At 43.3% G+C, this 20,351-nt stretch overlaps 1 protein-coding gene across 1 annotated transcript in view; it reads right to left on the reverse strand.

Annotated features, from left to right (window-relative positions):
- Window positions 1-14,255, reverse strand: part of dut (deoxyuridine triphosphatase) — a 34,581-nt gene extending 20,326 nt beyond the window's left edge. The window contains exons 1-6 of the mRNA XM_060924313.1: window positions 14,001-14,255; window positions 13,402-13,579; window positions 11,638-11,729; window positions 11,485-11,529; window positions 10,178-10,252; window positions 10,018-10,088 (exon numbers count right to left, since the gene is read on the reverse strand). Coding sequence (XP_060780296.1) covers window positions 10,018-10,088; window positions 10,178-10,252; window positions 11,485-11,529; window positions 11,638-11,729; window positions 13,402-13,579; window positions 14,001-14,073 — 534 coding nt within the window. The 5' untranslated portion in view covers window positions 14,074-14,255. The remainder of the gene's footprint in view (window positions 1-10,017; window positions 10,089-10,177; window positions 10,253-11,484; window positions 11,530-11,637; window positions 11,730-13,401; window positions 13,580-14,000) is intronic.
- Between the last annotated feature and the right edge of the window lie 6,096 nt (window positions 14,256-20,351).

Below are 20,351 nucleotides of genomic sequence, written 5' to 3' on the forward strand. Positions count from 1 at the left end.
TGTGCATGGAGTGGGTGGAATGACCACCAAAATAGACAAGATAATCTCTCCTCAGAGTTCGAGTCAAAACTTCTAAGGGAACTGTAAGTGCACACGAACTTCTGTTATGGCTTGAAGGAGATAGCAGAAGTCCATCAAGTAGTCAGGCCTAAACAGTTGAAGTTCTTCCCAGAAGTTGACCTTGAGGAGCTGAGAAGACCTGAGGAGATTGAGCTTCTCACAAGTCATAGAGAAGGGAGACTTGCCCCACAGAGAGGAAAAGTTGTGGGGGATCTTGTCCTGTGGGAAAGCCCTCTTGGAAAGACAGTAGGGGGAGCACACCCTGATCTGTTTGAACAAGTAAATGTGGCTGCACACAGGTCAAAGACGCACTTTGCTCGTTCCATGAGAACAGCTGCAGTGAGAAGAGATTCTTGCTGAGCCAACCTTCAAGGCCAAGACAGTTCACCTGCAAAACCCCTTGGTCGAGGCCAAGCGCACAACTGCTACTCACCGAAACTTCCTAGAGTGGTGGAGGTGGGACAGCATTGGTGCAGCCTGTGAGCCTAAATGTGGTGGATGCCGCTGTGGGAACTGCCAACCTGGAAGGAAGGAAGGAAGTGACCCTAGCAGAAGAAAGGGAGCTTGAGATCAAAAGATAACCTCATCTATGTCATGGAGGATAAACATGGCATGTCTCCACACTGGGATGCTAGATATCCATGGATAATGGATCCAGCTTGCCTCCCTAATAACAGAAGTGGAGTTGAGGCCATGTTCTTAAGAACTGAAAAGTGTCTCAGGAAAGAGCCTGAGTGGCTCACTGCTTACACAGCTCAAGCCCATGAGATGGTTGAGCGAGGAGCTGCAAAGGAGACTCACAGCAGAGATGATTGATAACTGGAAAGGACCAGTCTGGTATGTGAGCCATCTAGTAGCACCCAATCCCCACTGTCACTACTCCAGCGCGTCTTGTTTGGAACAGGAGTCAACAGTTCAAAGGAGTGAGCATGAATGATCTGCTGTTAAAAGGGCCAGATGTCTTAACCCAAATCAGAGCCGTCCTACTAAGGTTTAGAAGAGGTGCACACAGCCTTAGGAGACATCAGAAAGATGTACAACTCAGTGTGGCTGGAAGAGCGCGAGATGCACTGCACAGATTCCTCTGGAAGGACAGACAGGATGAGAAAATAGGGGAATATGCCATCACAAGATTGAACATAGGTGATAGACCTGCTGGATGCATAGCACAACTGGCTATACGTGAAACAGCAAGGCTCCAAGTTCTCTCACTTAGGAGAGGCATGCAGAGTACTGGAGGAAGACCGTTACATGGGTGACATCCTGACTTCCCACAATGATGCAAATAGACTGGACAAGGTCTCCAAGGAGATTGAGGAAATCCTAAAGGCTGGTGGATTTTCCTTGAAGTTCAATCTGGGCAAAGTGGGAGGCAGGAGAGTACAACAGAAGCCCTCACAGCAAAGACTCCGTCCGAGATGGGGGAAAATACTTTTGTTGCCGAATCAGATGAGAGATGAGGATTGGATATCTGGCAGAAGATGACAGACTATAAAATGACCAACTTCAAGGAGGAGAGGAAAGATGAGAACAGGCCAAGACCTCTCAGTAGAAGAGGAGAGATCAGAAACACCTGATCCTTTAACAAGAGCACTACTGAGCCAGATAGCTGGGCTCTATGATCCTATTGGACTGGTCACACCAATTAAGCAGAAAGGTGCAATCCTTGTCAGGAAGGCTTTTCAGGAGTCAGGGAGTGGAAATTTGGCTCGAAGTACTTGGGACAAGCCACTCAGTTTCAGGGAGGAGGCCATCAAGCTGTTCCAAGAGTATACACAGCTGGGACAGATTAAGTTCCATAGAAGTCTTACACCCTCAGGCTAGAGGGGAAAGCCTTTGGCTATCACTTTCTCTGATGGGAGCGATAAGTCATATGGAGCTGTTCTGTACCTTAGGTGGGGTTAACAGACCAAGGCGTCGATGTCCGACTAATGGAGTCCAAGGCCAAACTGACACCCCTGGACCAGAAAGGAGATGCTGTTAAAGCTGAAGTCTGTGGCGCAGTCTTTGTGGTGAGGCTCAGGAAGTTTGTAGAGAAACATGGCCAGATGGAAATGGGCCGTTGGTTCCATCTAGTTGACAGCCAAACAGTACTTGGAGCTGTTCAGTGAGACCATTATGGTTACCAAACATTCTTTGCCAACAGAATAGGAGAGCTCCAAAGAGCTGGACCTGTTGACTGGTGGTGAATACCAGGTAACATCAACATTGCCAATATTATCTCAAGAGGAGCTACTTTGAAAGATCTCCAAGAGGCTTGGCAAAGTGGACCAGAGTTCTTGAAGTGGCCATTGGCCGAGTGGCCAATAAAGCCTGCTGGAGAAGTTGTGACCGATGCCAGAGGCAGCATTAGTAAGATGCAAAGGAAAGCATTCTCAGCAGCAGTAACAAGGGCTCAAGCAAAAAGATGTCATGGGGCTGTTACAAAGAAAAACCTGAAGGCTGACAAGCCTAAAGACAAACCCTTCTGATCTGGAACAATCCGACCTCCGCTCAGATGCACATGAAAAGTCAAGTCAATGCAGAGAATAACACCTGCTGGCTCAGCTATCAAATCCCCCAGACATGAAGTTCAGCAGCTTATCCCGGCTGGTTGGCGTTGTTGCATGGGTAAGGCGGGCTGCCAATAAGTGGCTGGGCCTGAGGTGCCAGGCCATGAAGCAAGCAAAGTGGGAGGAAACACCCTCTGATGCAGAATCAAAAGCACTTGTGCCCAGTGTTGGACTGTGAGGATGCCTTCAAGATTCTCTGCCTGGCAGCTCAAGCAGGTGTGATGTTCCCCGACAACTCTCAACTGGTTGGTGTTCAAAGGAAGAACCCAAGCCTTAAAGAAGACAAAACTGCCGTGCCCATTCTCCCCTGGCACGAGCAGCTCATGCTGTGAACCATGAAGGGGTGGCAGGAACACTTCCAAGGATGAGAAATAAAGCTTGGGTTGTTACAGGAAGATTAGCCCCCCCCCCCCCCCCCCAAAAAAAAAAAGCACAGTGGAAAGCTGTGCAAGGGCAAAACAATGTCAACAGATAATGGGTGACTTTCCACCAGAGCATGTTGGACCAGCAGCTCCATTTCAGTTTGCTGCCATGGATCTGTTTGGGCCTTATGAGGTCAGAGACCAGGTGAAGAAGAAAGTGAGACTCAGTGTGGGGCATCGTGTTCAGCTGCATGGCATCCAGAGCCATCCATACGGACATGGTCAGTGACTTGTTAGCTGAGGGATTTCTGCTGGCTTATCAGAGGTTTACATCACTGAGAGGACATCCTAACAGGATATGGTCTGATCCAGGTACAGACTTTGTAGGGGCCAAACCTGCTCTTGAGGACCCCCAAGTTCCTTGAGCACCAAAAGAGGTCAGGACTGGAAGAGGAGTTTGCCAAACATGGCACAAACTGGTCCTGGAAGATCCATCCTGCAGACTCACCTCACAGAAAGAGCAGCTGAGGCAGCCGTTCGGACCATGAAAAGAGCCCTGCAGAACGTAGGTGGAAATGGTGTCTTCACATGGGAAGAATTCCAGACTTGTGTATATGGCGGCCAATCTAGCCAACGAAAGGCCTATAGATGCACGAGCACAAAGCCAGGAGGAATGTGTGGAGTACATCACCCCAAACTCCCTCCTGTTGGGGCATGTCTGCTCAAGTGGAGACCCAGGAGACTTCCAGAGATGTCAGGCGACTTGTCGTTTTGGCTCCGGTAGAGGAGCAGAGTGGAGACCCAGCAGCTTCAGGGGATGACTGATGTGATGTGACCTCCTTGGGTTCTGGAACCAAGAGCTCAAGTGGGAGGTGTGTTGTCAGACTCCATGAATCAAAGACTTAAACTTAAGGGAGTGGGGACTTTTATTTGATACCTGACATTACAGGAAGTTGATTTCCAAGGTTCTCATTCTTTAGTTAGCGCAGCAAGCACATGCAGAGTGCAATGATAGCAGAGGTGTTTGTTGTAAAAAGAACAGAAGAACTTAAAGCATAAGCCATCTCTGGGGAAGCCGCTGGTGAGCAGGTCATTTCTATTCATGTCAGCTGTTTGCTACCGATGTTTTAATGTTATAACTTTAGCAATGTAATGCAGCTAACGTTCACTAGCAGTCACATTGCATTACATCTTAGCTTTATATGTGCTGTCATACAACTTGGTTGTTGTAATGGGTGTAGTTTTTGGTTTAAAGTAATTGTGTACTTTGTATTTTCTTTCTTGATTTGTAAAAGGTTTTTAACCTACTGACTAATTGAAGCTAACTGAAGCTCATTTCAACCTGAAATGCTCCAACAACTAAATAAAGAAAAGATCAAGTTGTGAAAATCTGAGTTGATCCATCTTACCCCGTAGTTGGCTATGGTCTTTTCAAGTTTGCCCAGGCTTTAAGTAGACACCCCCCAATAACTTGACAGTCTGTAGTCAGGTAAAAGATCTTAGTTTAAATGAAAGGCCACTGTCTAAGATAATCAAGAGGACCAAGCTCCAAGTCAGTGTATGTGTGTTTACATGCACATACAGAAAATCGAATTTCTGCCGTTGCTCGACTGAAATCGAAGTTCTAAATGGCATGGAAACACCTTAGCTAGGCTGAAATTGAACCGAACTTGATTTCTCGTAATCGAGCTACACGACCTAGATTATGCGATTTCTGCCGAGCTACTTAGTGCATGTATACCCTATCGAGCTACGTAGTCGAGCTACTTACTTCAGCACTGCCCCTTCCGGAAGTGACGAGACCACAAGCGGGAAACACAACAGCCTCAGTCGGCATGACACTTCACCTTAGCTGCCACTTTATTAGGAACACTTGTCTGGGCATGTACGCACCCAGGGGCGCTGCTGGGGGGGGGGTTTAGGACGATTCTAAGGGCCTGGCACTGACAGGGGGGCCTGTGAAGGATGTATTATTTTAATAGTATTGCCTTGTGCAAGTTTGAAATAAAATATATTTCATCTGTTAAAATAGGCAAATTATATATGGTTATGATTTGCTATAACATTTTTCTTGAATTATTTATATTGTCATTTCACCCCTCCACCCTTTTTACTAATGGTACAGTGTGATTCTGGACACGGGACATGTGAAGCTCCGTGCGTGCACAGCGCCGCTATTAGCGCAGCTTAGAGCAGCTGGCAGTTTCTCCATGTGCGCAACAGAGCTGTACATTCTAGAAGTTGCTAAGCAGGAGCGATAAATTATGAAGTCCGGATATCACACTGTGTGAAAAAAAAAAAAACCCACCTTTTTTCATAGGTATCTGTATTGTATAATTAAGTCTAGGTGTTTTGCCATTGTTCATGTGTGGATTTGCTGATGTTAAGTATTTAACTTTAATATTTTGCACATTAGCTGTGGTCAGAGATATCATTGCTATTGTTCATGTGTAGATTTATTGATACTGTTGCCAAGTATTTAACTTGAATATTTGCTGTGTCTTCTAATAAATGTGTGATGCCTAAAAGAAACCAAAACACTTAGTGGATTTCTTGCAGTGCACTCTGTCTCAAACTAGTGTAGTTATTCATCAAGGCATACATTTGATCACATACATCAAGTCAATAAATGGAGGAAACAAAGGAATACATTTTGTAATCCTGATGTTTGCTGGAGGGCTCTGGAGTCTCCATAATGTGCATACAGAATGTTATAAATCCATACTGATACAGTGATGCATGCAATTTCTCTCAACACAAACATTTGGATTGAATGAACTCCATAAGCTACTGAGTGGCCTAATAATAGTTGCTCATAAAAGAAATTTTATATATATATATATATATATATATATATATATATATATATATATATATATATATATATATATATACATACATACACACACACCACCTTCCATATATATAATTAAGGCAACAGTCTATTCAGTCCAATTCTGCATTTAAAAATGTTCATATACCAAATAATTGCATCACCTAAACTTGATAGGTAGCTGATCACATGCATAGTAAAGTAGAAGTGCAGCCAGAAACAGACTTCAAATTCAGTTGCTTGAGCTTGAAAATTTTACTTGGGGGGGCCCCAAATTGTAATCTTCCATAGGGCCCAAGATTTCTAGCAGCACCCCTGTACGCACCCATTTCCAATTAGTTGGCAAGTTATTAGCATGTTAGCAGGCTAACAGTTAATATGTTCACCATTACAGATCAACTTCAACTTAGTGGCCATTTTATTAGGAACACTTCTGTTCATACATACAAACTTCTTGTGAACATGGAACTGATAACTTTGTTTATACGCTTGAATAGCTCTTCATGACAACCGGAAGTGTACCAACACAATGGGGCGTGTAGCGCCACCTGTGGCTCGGGTGCACAATGTACCTCACACAATAGCTCGATTTCCTTGTGTGCATGTAGGATTGGATTTCTCTGGCACCCCTGCTGGGACCCTCAGCTCGATTACCGACAGCAGCTCGATTTGGATGTGCATGTAAACGTACCGACTGATTCCACCCACACTTGCACAACTGTGTGGATTGAAGATGCAAGCTGCATCTTAAAAGCATATACGCAGAGCCATGGCCTCACTTTCATTTATAAATGCCTTGAGACCTCAAGAATGGCACAGGAATAGTTAAGCGTTAACAAATTTAATAGCAATTTTTACGATTAAAGTGACATATAGGTAGTGATCTGAGTGAATGACCTTGACGTCCATAACGTCACAGCAGGAAGTCCATCGGTCTCCTCGCCATTTCTGCTATACTAAACCACAGCTGACTGCAACTCCGATCTCCATTTTGAGCCAATTTATCGCCATGCCACGTAGATGTGTTGCCAGCGGGTGCAGCAACACAACAGAAGGGGGATTTACGCTGCATTCATGGCCCAAGAATGTTCAAATTGCAACGATTTGGACTCGTTTTCTGAGAAGTTCACAGGCACATTGGGCACATATGAAGTGGTCTCTCCTCTCCTCTGCACATTTTACTGAAGACTCGTACAAGACCTCTGATCGGTTGAGGAGCGTTGGCTATAAGCCCGGATTGAAAGAGGGTGCAGCACCAACAATTAAAGAAAAGGAAAGCAAGTTCAGTTACACCAGTTCTCCCAGAGTGAGCCAAGGGTTGTTGCTAAAACCCAGGACATGTCGCTCAGGCAGTGACCTCCCCACAGTCGTTGCTAAAACCAGTGACATCCTGCCCCATCTTGAGTTTTAGTAATTGCCTGAACCCAGCAGTAACGGTGGAATACACATTAACAGTGAATGAGTGGAGCAGCAGTCTTATTTTTAAATTGGATATCACTGCCATCTCACCCTTACATGAAAGTGAATGAATGGAGAACTGACCAAACAACTGAAAGTCAGATTGTTTCAAAATAGATCGGCCACAAGATCAGCCTTCAAGAAGCGAGAACACAGACAGGTAAGCCCCGACTCTCATTTAGATGGATTAAAAAAAAACACCCCCCCCCCCCCGTTTCCCTGCATTTAGATTAATCCATGTAGCTTGTATTGTGTGTTTAAGTTAGCAGTATAAGATTATTTAATTTGCTTCAGAATGTGATTGTCTCAGTTCATCTGATTATTTAATGAGCCTTTTACATTTTATCAGTGAAAATGCATGCATGTACATGTATGCTGCATAAGTTATTACACCCATCCTGTTTTAATGAGAGTCAACCCACAATCAATGAAGTCAAATCAGTTGAGCGAGTCGGTAACGCCATTTCTTACTTTCACCATAAATTATTGATATGACTTTGGTCTATAGCTGTAAAAGGCCTCGGCCTTAAAACCGGTTCCAACTGTGATGTCACACACTCAGGGCTGGCTGGCTCAGCAGGGCAGCGCCAATCACAACTTTGCAGTTGATTTTTTTTAATACATTTCCCATTTATGCAGCATACAAGAGTCAAGGATGGAGATACTATCCACTCAAATTTATTTAAAAATAAAAGGTTCTGCTTAACTACACACAGTTGTCCTGAATAGCTCTCCTTTATTCAGTCTTTTACCGGATTTAAAATCATATTTAAAGCCATAGGACACTAGGTATCAGATGTTGCAGTTGAGGTCAGATAATATGGGATATCGGGCTATTTTTCAGGTTTTCAAATGATATAGGAATTATTAGGAGAATTTAGCACAATAGTGTAGTAAACATTCTGGTTCACACTAGTCCAGAAGGTGGCAGTAATGCACCTAAAAGCTGTTTGCCAACCACCATAAAACAATATAAAAGAAGAGCTTTACCCAACATGGAAATCCCACTCTGGTCATTGGTACCCAAGTCTCATTCCTCCACGAAATCACAGCATGCCGACTGCCGTTGGAGAATTCATGCTCTGCACGAGGCTTATAGCTAGTTCGACGAACCCGGAACATGGGAATGGTGCGGATTTCACTTCAGTTATGGCAGATTCTACCGTAACTGAATCCATTAACCACTTGCCCACAAAATAAGATTTTTCTTGTCCTTTTTTCAGTGAGGTAATATTTTCAAGATTGAAAATATGGTATTTGGTCTTCTAAAACAGCACGTCATTTAAAAATACACTGAGTACATCAATAAAAGATTTTTAAAGAATAAAAGTTCTATTTCTTTGACATATCTGACAGACATAACTCCCATTTTAAAAATCACTTTCATTATCCCTGTTGCTATCGTCAGTGAATTTCTGTCAGATGACCTGACGATGGACTCAGCCGTTATGGATCTGTGGTAGTTATCGTGTGGAAGCAGGCTTTATCATTTTTGGGTGTCGACAGATAGAGTTGAAATAGATTAACAGCGAAAAAACTATTTCGTTCATGAGAGAACCCCACAGTTATTTTTAAAAAATGCTATCGTCAGTCTGTCAGTCAAATGCACCTGACGATAGCAAAATTCAAGCGCTCACCACGCACATGTTGACTGACGCAAAGAGGAAATTCTACTGCGCATGATTTGTGACAGCAGACATTTACTTCCAGGCAAGACTTGAAGTTCTGACAGCTAGAGTTCATCAAATAAATCAAGGTAAGATTTTCAGTCAGCTATCCTGACGATAGAAACATTGAGAATATTTGCGCATTCATATTTACATTTTTCTGGAGGAAAACTATTGCAAGTTGAGATAAATCAGAGCCACTTGCGACCCTTTCAGCTGACAGGCCATTTCAATGTGTTATTTCCCCGCGAACATGACACAGTCGTGTCTATTGTCGCTGTTCTGACAATTATTGATATTTCAATTTTGAAAAATTTTATTTTATTTGGTTCTAGTGATGAGGTATTTAATATTACTAAATTTGTCAGATTAATAATGTAAGAAACAGTTTTGTTGCTGTTGTCATCTAGAGCGTCTGTCAGAATATGATGGTAGACGTTAGTTTGTCTGTCAGATTTTGATGATAGAAACCGATGTGTTTCTATTGTCACTTAGCATGTCTGTCATGTCAGGCTTTTATTAATTAGTTACCAGGACGACTGTCCTAAAATTTACTGTGAATGTCCAAGACCCCAAATGCTACTAGAAAAACTTAATAGAATGATCAAAATAATCAATTCAGCAATTTAAGGAGATGGGACTTAACTGGCCTCTTATGGTAGAATCTGCCTTATGAGAAATACATGCCAATTTTCACCAGTTTTGGCGTTTTTAAAGAAGAACATCAAGACATTGGGTTTTATGCAGCCAAGTTGATTAAACACTTAAAAACTTGGGAGTATATTTTGGGCACTTTTTTAATTTGGGCACCTACAACATTATCCGTCGCAGGTTTCATGTAATTGAAAGGCCTGCAGAGCGTGGACGTGTCTCCCTGCACCATATTTAGCACAGAGGTATTGGGGTTTAGGACCCAACCTCAGGCAGGGGTCCAGAGTGGAGAAGCTTTGTATTGGAAGCTCACTTATCTCGACCCACTTTCATACACCATTTATCAGTAGTGTGGTTTGGGACGGAGCCCAGGACCCGTGGTGTGGAGAGAGATATGAAGATGGAAATAAAAGGTGTGTTTTATTGGTCTTTACCTCGAGCTCCTGTAGCTCAGGATAGCAGATCCGCTCACACACTAGCTGAGCCACTCTGTCTCCTTTTTTCACTGCAAAACAAACAGAACTGTTTATGACCCAAATCCATAATTACTTCGTCACAAAGTCCATTTCTTTAAGCCAGGACCTCAAACTGCACCTTCAAACGTCTCCTTGCCAAAGTTGAACAGAACAACGCCGACGTTTCCTCTGTAGTCCTCATCCACCACACCAGCTAAACCAGAAACACCACACTGTTAACTGAAGCTCAGATTGTACCATGGCCACTGAATCACTTCAGTTACCTGTAATGTTTCTAATCATTACTTTAGTGTGACATTTCAATACCCTTCACAACAGTTCATAATGCTACAGGAGAACTGCAAACTCGTAGGATGTTAGTTTCTCAGGGTGATGACCGACCACATGGAATTTCAGCCAGCTAGCTACAGTAACAATACTTTAGTGCTGTTGGCTAGTTAGTTGTGCAGCTACTGGAACTGAATGACAGCCACTTCGTGTTGTTACTTTTTGTTTAAATATCCTCCCCAAAAAACAATATCACTCCGGTTTATCGAGACGCCCCTCAATTAAACCCAAATCCAATTAGGGTTTTCAGGAACTACAGTATAGATGACAAATTTTACACAGACTTCAAACTTTCCATTGCAAGTTTAAGAAATTAAGTCTAGTTTATCCTGATCTTATTAAGCATCATTTTTGCTATTAAGGATAAAAAGGTTCCTACTGAGCATGTCTGCTCTAGAACATGAAACACACAGTCCTGCAAGTCTTTAAGAAGTGTATGTGAGCACACCATGTTCTGACACAGGGCTGGACAACATGACTAAAGTTATAGCAGATCATGACTTCCACAATAAATTTATCACACTATGAAAATTATGCTCAGGGATGAAGGAACGTAACTGCGCATCCAGACTAAGTACACACCTGGATGCCAGGGGGCACTCATGTTCCTGTGGACAGGTCAAGCTCGGTTCATAAGCGTGCTGCACTTAACGCAGGCACTCGTTTATGAGTTCCACAATTCTATTTTGATCTGCCTTGCTTCATTCAGATGTCTTGGTCTCATTTCCCATTTTTTCCCCCTGCTTCTTACCCCAGGTGTGGGTTAATAAAGCCCCCCCCCCACAACCCTGTGCCTGCTTCTCCATCTCCTGCTGATAGCAAGATAATATATTAAGTCTAATAATTATCAAGCCAGTTCTACAGATCGTGCTGACACGCTCCAGACACATCACAGATACCCCCATGGAGGTAAAAACACTGCAGTTACCTTTTCATTTCAGGAGGAAAGTTGAGATTTCTGTTAAAAATCACAAGTCTTACCATATTCAGTTGGCTGAAAATATGAATAATCACAACTAACTCAGACAGGATTTTACAGAAGCTTGAGTGCATATTTCCCAGTGTATACATTTCACCAATAAACACTGAATCACTCACCTCCAACATCTATAAAGTGTTTCACTGCCAGACCAGAGCGAGGAGCTGAGGAATAAAACCACAACAGGAGCAGACTAAATCAGACCACTGCACAGCCATGTACACACAGATTTTTGTAATTAAACTTCAGAGAGAGAGGAGCCGTGCCCGTACCCACTCGGCCGTAACACCCTGCAGGAACGGCGATCTGGATGTCCGTCTTCACTATGACTTTGTCCATTGGAGCAATGGAGTAATCATATGCACTACACAGGAAGAGGGCAAAATAACCCAGATTATTATTCACTTGTTCTCACACACACTTCCACATTGCTGTTTGATTCCCCTTTCATTTTTAGACTCCTGAAATGAGGCCCCCCCCCCAAAAAAAAGCCTAAACAGAAATGAACCTTGTTAGGTGACCGTGGGGCAGCCTTGGGGTGAAGTGCCCTTGAGCAGGGTACTGAAGCCCCACCTGCTCCCCAGGCACTGTGTGGGGCTGCCCACTGCTCTGGGAGTGTGAGTGCAGTGTTGCCAGATTGGGCGGTTTTGAATTCTACTTTGCGGGCAAAAAAAATGGCTTGGGCTGGTTGACAAAAATTGGGCGGGTTTGACGTTAGTTCGGCAGGTTTATCAGATGTTTATAAATATTTCACACCAATGTTCTGTGTGAGAATGCAGCCAGAGACCCTTCTATAGCTTTAGAAGGACTTTGATGCAGCACATTCTATGTCCACTAGTCTACATCCAATCCAAATTAAACTAAGCTGAATGATGTTCTTGAACACGTGAAGGAAATCAGGAAAAACAGCTCTCTTTGGTCAACTGACGCAAGTCAGAGACCTAGTTTACCCAGCACCCCTTAGGTATCTTAAACAACCAAAATCAAGCATTGGCCTAAATTAATCATTAACAATAAACAATCTCATTAAGTATTATTTAAACAAAAATGTAACTGTAAGACTAATATGAATGTGTGTAATGTAGTGCAGAAACTGAACTCATACTAGTAAATAAGAATGACGCAATCCATTCTCCATTTTCTCTTTTCATGTTACATTCAGCCAGGCATCGCAGCCTCACTTTTCTTTAATTGAAGTATATTACAATCTAACAAACCCACAAAAATCAGGGTAACAGATGAAGAAAATACATGGACGTAGACAAAAATAAATCAGAATAACTAGGCCTATAAAACAAACAGGATAAATAAAAAGAAAGTAAAAGAAAAATAAACCTCAGCGATGCATCATAACCTCACATAGCCTACAGAACCAGTGTGCGCCACCTACTGGTGCATGCAGGATTCAGAACCCAGCAGCTGATTGCAGATCTGATTGAGCCACACGGAGCCGAGGACCACAGCAGATTCTTCACCTCCACCACTGACATTCGCTCGATTTACAAATAATATTCTGGACTTCAGCTGCATATTTTTACTTTACAAGACAGGCATCAAGTACATTTTATATTTTGGGCGGTTTTTGGGCTGGAAAACATCAGCAGCATCTGGAAACACTGTGGTGTTCAGTGCTTCAGATGGGTTAATGCAGAGGATGAGTCTCACTGTGCTTGTGATAAATAAAGGCTTCTTCTGAACTTGATTACTGGGGAATTCACCACAAGCGGCCACACACAGATTCACAGTGAACATTAACACACATTTAGCTCCAAGTATATCTGTACAGATTCATTTGATCTGCATCATATTTCCATTTAAAGCATGATTAACAGTGTACCGACACTAAGCGTTTATTAGCTGTTCTTGTGTAAATGAAGGTGCAAGCGAAGAACCGACTCTGACTCCAGGCATCGAACTAAAGAATCGGCTCTTTTCCCCCTTAACCCCGCGGAATAAAGAGTTAGAGAAGTTATTAATATAAACATGATGAGCGGTGTCGGCGCTCGGGTTTGTGGTGTTTTCTCCCCTTTCCCTACCTGTACAGGTCGAAGCCGGCGGCTTTAGCAGAGCCTCGGCTCGGAGTCGTGGCGTGCGCGGACAGCTTAGCGAACTTCAGCACGATGCTGCCGCCGCTTCCAGTCCTCCCCTCAGCCCGGCTCCGCTTCACAGGAGACACCGAGGCGTCGTCCGTCACTCCTGAGCACGGCATCGCGGCTGCAACTCAAAACAGAATAAAATAAGAGAAACTGAATCCGTTATAAACTCCCTCACACACAGACAGCCCGGAGAGCCGCAATATAAACCAAAAACACCGCCCTTTCGCGCCAAACTTCTTCCCTCACAGACGAATTTAAAGAGCGCGCGAAACAAAGCCCCACCTCCCCGCGCTTTTTTAAGCCAGTGACGTGCCAGGACACAACGTAGGACCCGCCCTGCTTCTTCTCCATAACCAATCAGAGCACTTGCATTTCTAACCAATAAGAACATCTCTACATAAAAACACAGCTGTTCCTATGCCACCAAGGCGCATGCGCACACAGTCACCGTTTTTAAACAACAAATGGAACGTTAATATCCGGAGTTCCTGCTCTCAGCTCTGACCGGACTATCAGGATAAACAGAAAGAGTGCGGTACCATGGCTGCGGGAACAGAAGTATCTTGCGTGGTTCAGTCTCCGAGCGCTGATCCTCACACCTGCAGAGAACATGAGGATTAAACTGATCCACACATGCTGCAGGAGCCCCGAGACGCAAACACGCTCCCCTGAGGGCTGCGACGCCACTGGGAGGCTCGCACTGGGCTGGGACGCCACTGGGAGGCTCGCACTGGGCTGGGACGCCACTGGGAGGCTCGCACTGGGCTGAAGGCGCCGTTTCTTCTTCTTCGGTTACTCTCAGACCGAAGTGCGCATGCGCTCTGCTGTCCCTGAGCAGCCATCTTATTATTCATAGATGCAACACGCAGAACACACACACACACACACACACACAGGACAAGACTCGTGCAAATACAAAAAAACCCACATCCAAATGCAGATCAAACTGAAAACACAGTCCCAGGAGTTCAGGAACAGTGTAAACACTCACACTCTGAGACACAGACTCCCAGAGAGGCTGGTGTCAGCCCAAAACTAGGAAATGATCTGCCCACAGTGTTTATGTTCACCTCCTCCATCTCTTTTACTCTAAACAAACACAAACAACTTACGTAAACACATTCATATTAAGATTCCCATTTCCATTAAGATCTTCTTCAGGGGGCGGCACGGTGGTGTAGTGGTTAAGCGCTGTCGCCTCACAATAAGAAGGTCCTGGGTTCGAGCCCCGTGGCCGGCGAGGGCCTTTCTGTGTGGAGTTTGCATGTTCTCCCCGTGTCCGCGTGGGTTTCCTCCGGGTGCTCCGGTTTCCCCCACAGTCCAAAGACATGCAGGTTAGGTTAACTGGTGACTCTAAATTGACCGTAGGTGTGAATGTGAGTGTGAATGGTTGTCTGTGTCTATGTGTCAGCCCTGTGATGACCTGGCAACTTGTCCAGGGTGTACCCCGCCTTTCGCCCGTAGTCAGCTGGGATAGGATCCAGCTCACCTGCGACCCTGTAGAAGGATAAAGCGGCTAGAGATGATGAGATGAGATGAGATCTTCTTCAGGCTGCTCCCGTTTGCTACAGCAGATCATCCTGATCCACAGGTTTGGTTTGGCATACAGTAGGTTTTACACTGATGCAACCCTCCCTAATCTATGCAGGCTTGGAACCAGCACCAAGTATGCACTGGCTTGTATTTTACTGAACCTGCATGTCTCTGAACTTTGGGAGATAACCCACACAGACACAACCTTTATTCGTCACATGCGCACTTCAAGCACAGTGAAATTCATCCTCTGCATTTAACCCATCTGAAGCAGTGAACACACATACAGTGGGCAGCCACACCAGAGCGCCCGGGGAGCAGTCAGGGGTTCGGTACCTCGCTCAAGGGCACCTCAGCCCAAGGCCGCCCCACGTTAACCTAACTGCATGTCTTTGGACTGTGGAGGAAACCCATGCGCACACGGGGAGAACATGCAAACTCCACACAGAAAGGCCTTCGCCGGCCGCTGGGTTCGAACCCGGAACCTTCTTGCTGTGAGGCGACCGTGCTAACCACTACACCACCGTGCTGCCCTTCAAACAAAAATAATAATACTTTTACTGTTAACTCAAGTAAACTTGCACTGTTTCTGTTTGGTTTTGTCTGTCTGTGTTTCCGTCACACATCCCACAGGAACAGGTCCGTTTCTGTTGTGTTTGGCATATTGCAGTGTTTCTGCTTTCCCAATCTACAGTGTGTGTCTGATGCAATCTGTGTGTTTTCAAATTTGCAAATGTATTAAAATGTACAGATACAGTTTCCATTCATATATCTATTGACCCATAAAGCTCTGAATGTTCTTCCTTGGACAGCTTAAAGTGCATATCACAGGTAAATTCAGGAGCAAGATCAATGTAATTCTCCTATTTTATATTAAACTTTGGTCAAATATCTGTCACATTTTGCATTTTGTGCAATTTTTTTACCTTGCGCAATATCAAAAAAATTCAGTTGAAATCAAGCCATTTGAGGCGAATTGGTCCGCCTCTGAAAAAACTTGGCATTTGGATTTCCCGGGAAACATAGATTTTCATGACATCATGTGCGGGACGCCTCCCTCTGAATCCTACATCAGCGCTGGTTTGTTTATAAGAAAACGACCTGGTGGGTTTCTGCAAATTTCTTCAACGTTATGACGTAATTATTAAAATGGTTAACAGACGTATTGTAGGAGGGTGTAGCAACACCAATCTTGATGGGATTAGTATTCATTGTTTTCCAAAAGCCCGGACAATGAGAGAGAAATGGGAGCGCTTGGTCTACACAGGCTGTGCACTGAAACCGTACAAGCTCGCGCAGCCTGCTGGCGCTTCCGCAGGTGACGTCACGAATCTGGCTCCAGACTCCCTTGGGATTTTTCCAGATGCGTTTTGTTATTTTTATTTTTTCTGCTTTAGACAGATGGCCTTGTGCAAAATTACCCTTCTGGATGAGTGTGTAAAGGGACATACTTTCATATAAAAAATAAATGAAATTGTTCCAGAATATGCACTTTAAAGACTGCTATTGCTATGAACAGTTCTGCACTCGGTCTTAGTCTCAATAACTTCAACAAAATAGACTTCAAGTTAAAACTCTAATGAATTCAGTAATAACTCTGATGCTCATATTCATAACTTGTTCATGAGCTCATATGTTCCTGGTTACATAATTGCACTTGTAGTAATATACAGTTATAGAAGGGAAATTACTGACAGTCTCACTATCAGGTGTCACCCTGACCCGGATGAGGATAGGTTCCATTTTGAGTCTTGTTCCTCTGAAGTTTTCGTCCTCATGTCATCACCTCTGGCTTGTTCATTAGGGATAAATTAATTTTTAAAAAATCCAGAAGTTGCATGTTTCTTTAAAGCTGTTTTGTGACAATGTTATAGAAGCAAGTTATTTATAATCACGCTATCTGTTATCACCCAAATGAGGATGGGTTCCCTTTTGAGTCTGGTTCCTCTCAAGGTTTCTTCCTCATGTTGTCTGAGGGAGTTTTTCCTTGCCACCATCACCATAGGCTTGCTCATTGGGGATAGATTAGGGATAAAATTAGCTCATGTTTAAAGTCTTTAATTTTCTGCAAAGCTGCTTTTGCGATAATGTCTGTTGTTAAAAGCGCTATAAAAATAAACTGATTTGACTTGACAATGTCCAAATTGAATTTAATTGAACTTAATTGAACCTAGTGATTCTGGATCATTCACTCGTCTATGTTCTTGTATGTGTTGTGGTTCTGAAGATGATTTTCCTGAGAGCCCTGAGGAAGGCGTGATGAAGCTGATAAGTGCTGGTGTATCAGCTGACTTTTTACGTGTTTTTAAAATGAAGAAGAAGAAGAAGAAACCTTGCTGTGAGGCGACCGTGCTAACCACTACACCACCGAATAAAGGCTTTCTAACTGTAAACAGTCCACATGAGAGCCTGTTATATTCCTTGAGATATTGTTGCCACACATCATGGGATTAGATGTTTCACAGTGCATGCAGTGAACATAGAAAATAACATGTACTGTAATGTACCGTGACAAAAATAAAACATTAATACAGTTATTTTTTCACAATTTATTGAGTAGATTAAAAGAATATACATTTACGATATATAAAATCTCCAGAGTGAAATGTCATAATCATTTCACTGAAAGAAACCTGAAGATTTTATAAATACGGAGATCTGTATTTGATAAAAATGTGTGTATTTATTTCCCCAGCTGTATTTTCATTAAGTGCCTTTATAAAGAAACAAAATATACAGAAATTTCCTGGACAGAAATACAAGCCTTGGAAATATTACTCGGTGTCTTTCTAATTACATTTCCTCCAACTTTCTCCATCCATCATCCATCTGTCTGTTCATCATCCTTGTCATGAACTTTCACTTTCATACATGCAAATATCCATCAATATCATCTGCTATATTCCTTCAGCTGTTATTTATTCATCCATTAATCCATCCATCCATTCAGTCATTTACTCCTTTATGTACAGTGGTGCTTGAAAGTTTGTGAACCCTTTAGAATTTTCTTTATTTCTGCATAAATATGACCTAAAACATCATCAGATTTTCACACAAGTCCTAAAAGTAGATAAAGAGAACCCAGTTAAACAAATGAGACAGAAATATTAGACTTGGTCATTTATTTATTGAGGAAAATGATCCAATATTACAGATCTGTGAGTGGCAAAAATATGTGAACCTTTGCTTTCAGTATCTGGTGTGACCCCCTCGTGCAGCAATAACTGCAACTAAACGTTTGCGGTAACTGTTGATCAGTCCTGCACACTGGCTTGGAGGAATTTTAGCCCGTTCCTCCGTACAGAACAGCTTCAACTCTGGGATGTTGGTGGGTTTCCTCACATGAACTGCTCGCTTCAGGTCCTTCCACAACATTTCCATTGGATTAAGGTCAGGACTTTGACTTGGCCATTCCAAAACATTCACTTTATTCTTCTTTAACCATTCTTTGGTAGAACGACTTGTGTGCTTAGGGTCGTTGTCTTGCTGCATGACCCACCTTCTCTTGAGATTCAGCTCATGGACAGATGTCCTGACATTTTCCTTTAGAATTCGCTGGTATAATTCAGAATTCATTGTTCCATCAATGATGGCAAGCCGTCCTGGCCCAGATGCAGCAAAACAGGCCCAAACCATGATACTACCACCACCATGTTTCACAGATGGGATAAGGTTCTTATGCTGGAATGCAGTGTTTTCCTTTCTCCAAACATAACGCTTCTCATTTAAACCAAAAAGTTCTATTTTGGTCTCATCCGTCCACAAAACATTTTTCCAATAGCCTTCTGGCTTGTCCACGTGATCTTTAGCAAACTGCAGATGAGCAGCAATGTTCTTTTTGGAGAGCAGTGGCTTTCTCCTTGCAACCTTGCCATGCACACCATTGTTGTTCAGTCTTCTCCTGATGGTGGACTCATGAACATTAACATTAGCCAATGTGAGAGAGGCCTTCAGTTGCTTAGAAATTACCCTGGGGTCCTTTGTGACCTCGCCGACTATTACACACCTTGCTCTTGGAGTGATCTTTGTTGGTCGGCCACTCCTGGGGAGGGTAACAATGGTCTTGAATTTCCTCCATTTGTACACAATCTGTCTGACTGTGGATTGGTGGAGTCCAAACTCTTTAGAGATGGTTTTGTAACCTTTTCCAGCCTGATGAGCATCAACAATGCTTTTTCTGAGGTCCTCAGAAATCTCCTTTGTTCGTGCCATGATACACTTCCACAAACATGTGCTGTGAAGATCAGACTTTGATAGATCCCTGTTCTTTAAATAAAACAGGGTGCCCACTCACACCTGATTGTCATCCCATTAATTGAAAACACCTGACTCTAATTTCACCTTCAAATTAACTGCTAATCCTAGAGGTTCACATACTTTTGCCACTCACAGATGTGTAATATTGGATCATTTTCCTCAATAAATAAATCTCATCATCTGTAGCCGCTTTATCCTGTTCTACAGGGTCACAGGCAAGCTGGAGCCTATCCCAGCTGACTACGGGTGAAAGGCGGGGTTCACCCTGGACAAGTCGCCAGGTCATCACAGGGCTGACACATAGACACAGACAACCATTCACACTCACACCTACGCTCAATTTAGAGTCACCAGTTAACCTAACCTGCATGTCTTTGGACTGTGGGGGAAACCGGAGCACCTGGAGGAAACCCACGCGGACACGGGGAGAACATGCAAACTCCACACAGAAAGGCCCTCGCCGGCCACAGGGCTCGAACCTGGACCTTCTTGCTGTGAGGCGACAGCGCTAACCACTACACCACCGTGCTGCCAATAAATAAATGTTTTAGTATGATATTTTTGTCTTGTTTGTTTAACTAGGTTCTCTTTATCTACTTTTAGGACTTGTGTGAAAATCTGATGATGTTTTAGGTCATATTTATGCAGAAATATAGAAAATTCTAAAGGGTTCACAAACTTTCAAGCACCACTGTATGTAGCAGTTAATACAATCTTACATTCTATTATACATCCATTCATTCTTCCATCATCCTTTTCGTCATCAGTTATTTCAGCTTTCATATTATCACCTCCAGTACACACACACACACACACATTAAATCTTGCTATATATCTATAGTTCCACTAGAAGGCAGTAGTGTGTTGATCATGGGCTGTGTCTCATCGTGCACCCACTTCAGCTGAATTCCCTTTGGCTATCAGGTGGAATGAGTAAAGTTATGATCTAAACATTTACATTTAGTGTCATGAGAGAAAGTGATCAAGAGGCTAACACATCTGTACCCTTAAAGGGACACTACAGGAAAAATGCACTCTAAAGATACTTCAGAGGTACTAGTGTAAGTGGACGCAGAGAGAGCGGGATTCGAACACAGCTT

This window comes from Neoarius graeffei, chromosome 6, assembly GCF_027579695.1.
Source record: "Neoarius graeffei isolate fNeoGra1 chromosome 6, fNeoGra1.pri, whole genome shotgun sequence".
Lineage (NCBI taxonomy): Eukaryota > Metazoa > Chordata > Actinopteri > Siluriformes > Ariidae > Neoarius > Neoarius graeffei.